The 7657-nt window shown below is 35.0% G+C and overlaps 1 protein-coding gene across 1 annotated transcript; it reads right to left on the minus strand.

Annotated features, from left to right (window-relative positions):
- Positions 1-2313: 2313 nt before the first annotated feature.
- Positions 2314-7101, minus strand: LOC133830360 (RNA-dependent RNA polymerase 2). The gene is made up of 5 exons (XM_062260330.1): positions 6785-7101; positions 5850-6499; positions 3864-5764; positions 3491-3641; positions 2314-3386 (listed from the first exon to the last, which is right to left on the minus strand). The coding sequence occupies exons 1-5, from the start codon at positions 6840-6842 to the stop codon at positions 2604-2606; spliced, it is 3543 nt and encodes a 1180-aa protein (XP_062116314.1). The 5' UTR covers positions 6843-7101; the 3' UTR covers positions 2314-2603.
- Positions 7102-7657: the final 556 nt, after the last annotated feature.

The following is a 7657-nucleotide window of genomic DNA, read 5'->3' on the forward strand; positions in this document are numbered from 1 at the left end:
ATAACCAAACAAATAATGAAATGAAATAAAATTAACTAAAAAACAACCACTCTTTACTTTCAAACCTATTAAATTAAAGAATATATCTGCTTTCTTTTTTATTTATTTAGTATATCTCCATGTTTGAAAGGTAAGAATTAATTTGTCCAACATTGTAATGGGTACAAAACAATAGCATAATATCAAGAGAAACAACCAATAATAGCAACACAAAAATGATCATGCGCAGCTTTCCCATGCATAGTATATACCATTTTGTGGTGCTATGCCTATAGGCTATGCTGGTGTTTTATTGCGTGTACTGAGTGTGTGGATTGGATGGATAATATAAATATAAAATTTGTATGCCTAAAGGATAAGATAAACGCATATTTGTAATTTTATACCCAAAAAGTTCATCTATTAGTGGAGCTAATTTTTTAAGAATTAACTGACAATGACTTGCACACATCTATTTGTGTAAGATATAAATGAATTCAAATCTTCAATGCAGTTTTGGGTCATGTTAGGTGGTATAATATTGTATTAATTATTTGTTTTTAATATTCTTGAAAAAAAATATTTGTATTTAATAAATATTGACATTTTACATAATAAAATAAAATTAACAATTTTAAATTATATCGAGTTTAGAAATGATGAAAGAAAAGGTAATAAGAGAAAAATAAAGAAGAGAAAAAAAGTAACGTAAAAAATGAGAAAATTGAAATTGTATAATACGAGACATAAAATTATTCAATTCGACCTATTTTTTGTATAAAACAATTTGTTTTGTAAATAAATTAAACATCGGACCATTTCAAAAACAAATAAATAAATAAATCTTAAAGTATTGTAGAATACAATACAAAAACCTACCAACACATGTATTACTATATTGCTTTTTTAGCGGCGAAAATACTCAATGTTTTTCCAGTGTTCTACTTTTACACTTTTTTTTTTGCGGTGAATACACCCAAACCCGCTAAAAGCTTCTCTTCGTTACTATCCACTTGTTAACACCGTTAATGGTTGCTTATGTGACATTGACGTGGCCTGACCGAAATAACGTGTCATTGCCACGTGTACAATATAAAATAAAAATAAATTTAAAATTGCAGATAATTATAAATTAAATAAATAACCAAAATTAAAAAATAATTTCATAAAAAACAAAAAAATTAAATAGTTTAAAATTATAATAAAATAAATTCACTTTCTTGCTATTTTCTCACACTTTCTCTTTAATTTTTTAGCCTACCAAACATTTAAACATACAAAAATCTTATGTTCTCACACTTTTTCTCTCATTTTTTTAGCTTACCAAACATTTTTTTAAAAAAACTTGTACAAAGAGAGTATAAAAACAAATTCATACAAATCATTAATAAACAAATACCTAAATTCATACAAATGAGATCTAAAAGAAAAAAAATTAGATTTTCTTTTCTTCTCTCAAACTTTCTCAGCATCCAAACACCCATAATAATTTGGGCAAGAGAAAAAGAAGAAAAAAAAAGAGGCTGATAAAATTTGGACCCTAGAGAAGAAGAAGATGAAGAAAAGGAAAAAAAAAAGGAGATGGGGTCTGCGAAAATTTGGGTGCAAGAGAAGAAAAAGAAAAAAAGGGAGTTGGGGTGCGAAAATCTGGGCAAAGAAAGAGAAGAAGAAGAAGAAGAAAAAGAAAAAAAAAGGTGGGGCTGAGAAAATCTAGGTAAAGAAAGAGAAAAAGACAAAAGAAGAAATTCTAGGCAAAGAAAGAGAATGACAAAGAAAAAGAAGAAAAAGAAAAAAAATGGTAGGAGCACAGAAAGAGAAAAAGAAAGAAAAAGAAGAATAAGACGGAAAAAAGAAGAATATCTAGCAAAGAAAGAAAAGAAGAAGAAAATGTGGAAATTGGAAAATGTGGGGGTAGTGACTATTTTTTATTTTTTAATTATATTTATTCATTTTTATTTGATAGATTTTATAATTTAAAAAAAATAATTTGATTTTGATTATAAAAATATATATATTTTAGTTATTAAATATTATTTTATATTATACATGTGGCAATGACAACTTATTTCAGTCAGGTCACGTCAATGCCACATAAACACCATTAACAGTGTTAACAAGTGGGTAGTAATGGAGATTCGCTTTTAACTCGTTTGGGTATATTCTCTGCTGAAAAAAAAATTGGATGTAAAAGTGTAACACTGCGAAAACATTGAGTATTTTCGCCTCTAAAATTCCTACTATATTTAATTAATAAAATATAAAATTCTTATGCAGTCAACAAACATACCCGTGCCTAATCTAATACTTGAATATTTAAATTCTTAGTACTAAAAATTCAAAATAAAAATAATAAAGTTCATATGAAATATTTAAAATTTTAGACGAAAATGGACATTAAGTATTTTTTACAACTTTAATTAATTAGTTATTTCGTATAGATAACTGGAGTCTGGAAAGTGAAGTTATGTTCAACAAAGGACATATAGTTTGTGCCTAGGAAACACTGCTTCAGTGCCATACTCATACCCTGCTAAATTGCTAATCAAGGCAATTTTTCATCATTCTTGGCATGACTCGTTAAAGAAGTTTAGGATTGGAGCTTGTTTATTTATTTACTACTCGTTTCAAGAACAAGCACTACTGTTTAATACCCTTCGGCTGTTCAAAGACTTGATGTTTAGAAGAATATCACCTTTGATCCACGGAAAGCTCAGGCAGTTCCGGCCTTTGTGGAAATAATCAGGGTGGCAAGTCACATGATACCACGCCGAGGTCATCTGCTGGTGATTTCCCACTTCACAGCTGCTTTGAAACCATCCTCGGGCTTCATTGTGCAGATTCTTCAATGCCAGTAGAATCCGATCCTTGGTGTCACCATATCTCCTGTTATCCCGCTGCAAATAGGCTGCCTTCTTTCGGATATTGCCTGTCAGTACTTCATCCTCAGTCTCCAATCCATAGTAGTTCATTATGCCACTCAGTCTCTCCATATACATATCTCTGTGTCTCTCAGCAATGACAGTGAAGTCCTTGAACCCACTCACTTCTAGATCGCAGTCATATGTTGCTCGAGCAACCTCCTCTGACCAAACCAATTTTGAACTTCCTTGAACATCAGAATTGATCATTGCACGATAGAGTTGTCCCAATACCCCATTGGAGATGTACATGGGTTTGTCTAGCCTCTCCATGAAATCTGGAAATTCCCTAGGCTTTAAAGCCTTTGGCATTTCAGCAGGTGCACCAGTCTTCGCAAAGTCGACAGCCATGGAGTGCAAATTTGCTAGTTGCAGGCACTTTTCACTAAAGGCTTTATCTGGTTCGCGATCAGCATGGACTAAATGAGCAGTAGAGATGGCACCCAATGTGTCATTGATCATGTAGTCAACAAAAAACTTTTGAATTTCCTGCAGGACTAAATAATTTCACTAAAATTTTCCAACTTTTGTATGTAATTCAGTTTCAGGAGTATTCAGTATCCCTAGACGCCTATTTAAAGTTTTGAGATTACCTCTATGGTCACGTCATGAGCCATTATACGAGGTCTTCGTCCAGTGTAGTCCATGGGGGGTGCAGTTTGAGGTGGGATGAGACTAGTGTCCCAACTTATGAAAAACAAGTCCCCATCAAGATCACCACCAGAGCACTCATTCGGATGAGGCCTGCAAAGTGCAAACCATGAAGAAGATGTGTAACACTTAAAATACTAACCACCTATGCCACAATTATTAAGAAAAGAAAAAGCCACGGCAAATTCAATACTCGTGACATCAACTTCTGCTTTAATACTAGTTTAGGCTGCAATCACAGTTTTGTTAATTTCACCTAAATGAGGACAATATTTTTAAAGTAATACATTAGCACTTCTATGAATAAAATTATACCTTTCTCCTTTCTGAGGGAAGATGAGACAATCCACCAAGCCCTTCTCTTCTAATTCTACTTTGTATATAGCCTCAAGCACCCTGACATCACCAGGATGAAGACAAGGGTTTTTTGTGACAGCAACCTTCCCTAAAACAATACATGTTTCATCCTCCACCTTTCTGAAGAATTCCTGATCCCCTGCTTGCAGCTCTTCTCTTGTCATGCTTATGCGGACAAAGATCTGACCATAATCTAAAATACCAGTTTCATCCAAGCATCCAATAAGCACACGACCCTTGGGGACGAATATTCGACACCTAGTTTTTAGATCAGTCAACTGGTTTTCATAATAGGATTGAAGCATCATAGAAAGGTAAGGTTCCATATTTGGCTCATAACCTTGAAGTAACATCTTTACTAAGATATTAGATTTATCAGTGCCATTTAATTTCTCTAAGACATTTAGTGCTGCCTCTTTATCTATCCGCATTTTCCCCAAAAGACGCAATTGTTCGTGTTGCAATGCTAGGAAACTTTCATCCTTCACGCCCAGTGTAGACAAGAGGGTAACAATTTCTCGATTCAGAAAACAAGGCATGGCGTCACTCCATTTGGTGACATTAAGCATTCTATTCTTTGATTCAAATTTAAGCATACTACTACGTAGGGAAAGCTTCCGAAAGGAATTACGATCAACAGCAATCACCCCTTTATATCCACCAAATCGAATTTGAAATGCTGAAGGTGTATGGTTCAGCCCACATTTCTGTGCAACTTGCCTGGCAAAAGGCAAAGAAATTTTCCCAATGCCATCTGAGAAACAGTAGTTAATACCATCATTATTTATTTCTACATCAGGAATAATCTCTACATCTTGCACTGGGACAGTAAGAGTTTGTGTTGAGGAACTGAACAACTGACCCATCCTTGCTGCACATTTCGAAATACTACGAATCTTGCTAAAACAGCCCATCCACTCTCTAATATCTCCTGCTTTTACATTTTCATTAGAAGCAAACATCCAAACAGAATTTGATCTGAGTTGACTAGCCGAGAAAGCAAGAAACTCATATCTTTTTGATCCAATTACAATCCCATCTCGAAGAATTGACAGTATGCGATGATATAATGCTGTCCTATAAGGTTTTGTAAACATGCCTTGTTCGATGCTTGTAGTGATGGCATTAGGAGGTAACTTACTCCAATCTTCTTCAACGAAAGTCACTCTCAAAAAATCATTAGCATATGATGCATAGTGTTTCACAACATAGTTGAACTTTTCAAGCTCAGGACCCATGCAAACAATCTTCAATGGGGTAATCAAAGCTCTGTGACAACTCATGACGTTAGTCTCAGTTAGTTTTTTGTTGGCTGAAGGACTTTTAACAGTTTTCTCTAAGATATGTGCATGAGTCTTGACAAACGACATTGGATTATAGCAAGTGGACTTGAGCTTCTGCAGCTTCTGAAGAACCGCTTTCAAGGTTTCTACGCTTAAACTACTGAAAAGCTCAATGAGATTACTATCTACAGCAGCCAAACTAATATTTTGGGTATGTACAAGAGAATTAAGCTGAAAAAAGGTTTCATATCCTAAACTATCATTTGAAGGAAATTTTAAAAGGGGAACTGTTTCAGAGACATTACAATACTCTTCACCTCCTTCTAAGATAAAATCTTCTACATCTACTTGTCTATAATAAGGGAAACATTTAAAAGTATCAGAAGCTAAAAAGTTTTCCTTCAATGCCCAATAAAATGAGGTTGAATGACCAATTGATTTTAACCCAGAAAAATCTGTAGTACGAACCCAAACAAACTCAACATTTTCTTTGCAAATATGATAACGATCAGCAATAAATTTCGAAGCTATTCCAGGCCCAGAGAATCTCCTATAGATCTTTGGTCCATATTTTAGCTGAGGAAAAAAAAACCGAACAGCCCAGAAAATTCAAAAGATAGTTTCATAATCTGAACAGAAGAATTTTAAAGAAAGAAAATACCTTTAAGAGAATGGAGAACAGATTCTCGCCATCCGAACAGTACCCAACACTCTCCAAAATATCCTCAAACCTAATTTCTATCTTGTAACACTCTTCTCCTTGCCATACCCAGAACTCTACCCTGCCCCTTTCGGGCATAACCCATGCTCGTACACCCTCCCAAGACTCCAACACGCTCATCCGACCCTCCGCTAGCATGAAACCCACGTGCAAAACGCCGTCTTCGAGGCGGTGTTTGGGGTCCGTGGGCTGTACGACGATGTCGTCGTAGGATTCGGAAATTCTGAGGGTGTGAGACTGGAAAATGAGTGCGCTTTGGAGGGAGAGAGAATGGGCTTTGGACTTTGCGAGGAGGGTAGTGAACTGGACCCGGCCAAAACCACGGGACTTCCAGTTCTTGCGCTCGGTCATGATTTCGAGGGCGAAGACTGAGTCGGGACCGAGTTTGGACTCGAGGAAGGTCATGAGGTCCTGAGCTATGGCAGTTTGAGGAATGTTTGAGACTCGGACAGTGGTTCTCTCTTTGCCATTCTCCACGGAAGCCATGGTTGAGCGAGAAAGCTTGAGACTGAGCGAGTGAATGTGATGCGGCGTTTTGGATGGGTCAGCTATTGGTGCGGAATAAAAAACAGCTAATCCGTCCGACCCCGCTAACAAATCAAAATCCGTCAGCTTTCATCTCGCCTGATAAAATCCGGAGTTGCAATAATATAAAGAAAGCCTAACCCCAACTAAAATTTGGACTTGCATTAATATAAAGAAAGTCCAAACCGCAACTAAAATTCGGAGTTGCAATAATATAAAGAGAGTCAAACCCTCAACTAATAAAACTAAAAACAAAAGATATCAAACCAAATATAGACTAGAGAAGCATGGGCACATTAGACTACAATACAGATGTAGAAAGATGTGATTGCTGAAAAGTTCTCACCCACCCACAAAGTTCCAATCAAGCCCAACCAAAATCGGCAACCTAACAAATTCTCTGATCATAAGTTGCAGCTTGGATTGATTTCTGATCTCCCTCCAAAATCAACTTTCTAATCTTTACCACGAACTCTGGCGTCCTACAACAACAATGCTCTCCGATCAAAAATACAAGAAAAAGAAATAATTATTAATACTTGGATTCGATCAGATAATATCCAACAAACATTCAATCTTCTGCATAATTTATATTTATGATAAAAATAGTTTCCTAATCAACATAGGTCAATGGCCACGTTAAGCTACCTCTCTAGAGTTTTTTTTTTATTTTTAATGTAGAAGTTGTGATTCACTTAGAGATAAAGAGAGGGAAAAACTACTTATGTGGAGAAAAAAAATGGGTGCATAAAGGAAGTCTTCTATTAAAGGAGTCATCTTTTGAGTGGCTATTGACTACTTGCACAAATTTAGAAAAGTTAACTCATGTAATGTTCTATCCCCAAGAATTCAAACTAAAATAATTGAATGAGATTGTCTTAATGCTATAATTTCTAAAATCACCAGAAGACCTTGCTTCTACTTGTGGGGTTGGCATAAGAGATATTAGACAATTATATGTAATAGATTTAGATATGTTGAATATTGTCATTGTCCAAGGAAGGACAATAAGGGTGCTTTTTCGCTTGTTCAATTGACTATCACTTTGGATTCTAATACTGTTTGGTGGCCTAGTTTTCCAAGTGTCATTTCATCTTATGTAATTATTGTCTAGCTTTCATCGGTGAAATTATTACCATTAAAATAATAGTTAGTAATTCTTTTGCAATTACAATTTATAGAAGTTTTATTGAAATTGAAATAAAATGAAACAGGCAAAAATA

The sequence above is a fragment of the Humulus lupulus genome, chromosome 4 (assembly GCF_963169125.1).
Source record: "Humulus lupulus chromosome 4, drHumLupu1.1, whole genome shotgun sequence".
Lineage (NCBI taxonomy): Eukaryota > Viridiplantae > Streptophyta > Magnoliopsida > Rosales > Cannabaceae > Humulus > Humulus lupulus.

Bases quoted from the DNA above. Each gene is read 5' to 3' on its own strand.
- LOC133830360 (XM_062260330.1), bottom strand. From the start codon at position 6,842: ATGATCAGAGAATTTGTTAGGTTGCCGATTTTGGTTGGGCTTGATTGG. The intron at 5,765-5,849 runs GTATTTTCTTTC...TTTTTTCCTCAG, and splicing joins TGTTCTCCATTCTCTTAAAG to CTAAAATATGGACCAAAGAT. The intron at 3,387-3,490 runs GTAATCTCAAAA...TTAGTCCTGCAG, and splicing joins CTCATGACGTGACCATAGAG to GAAATTCAAAAGTTTTTTGT.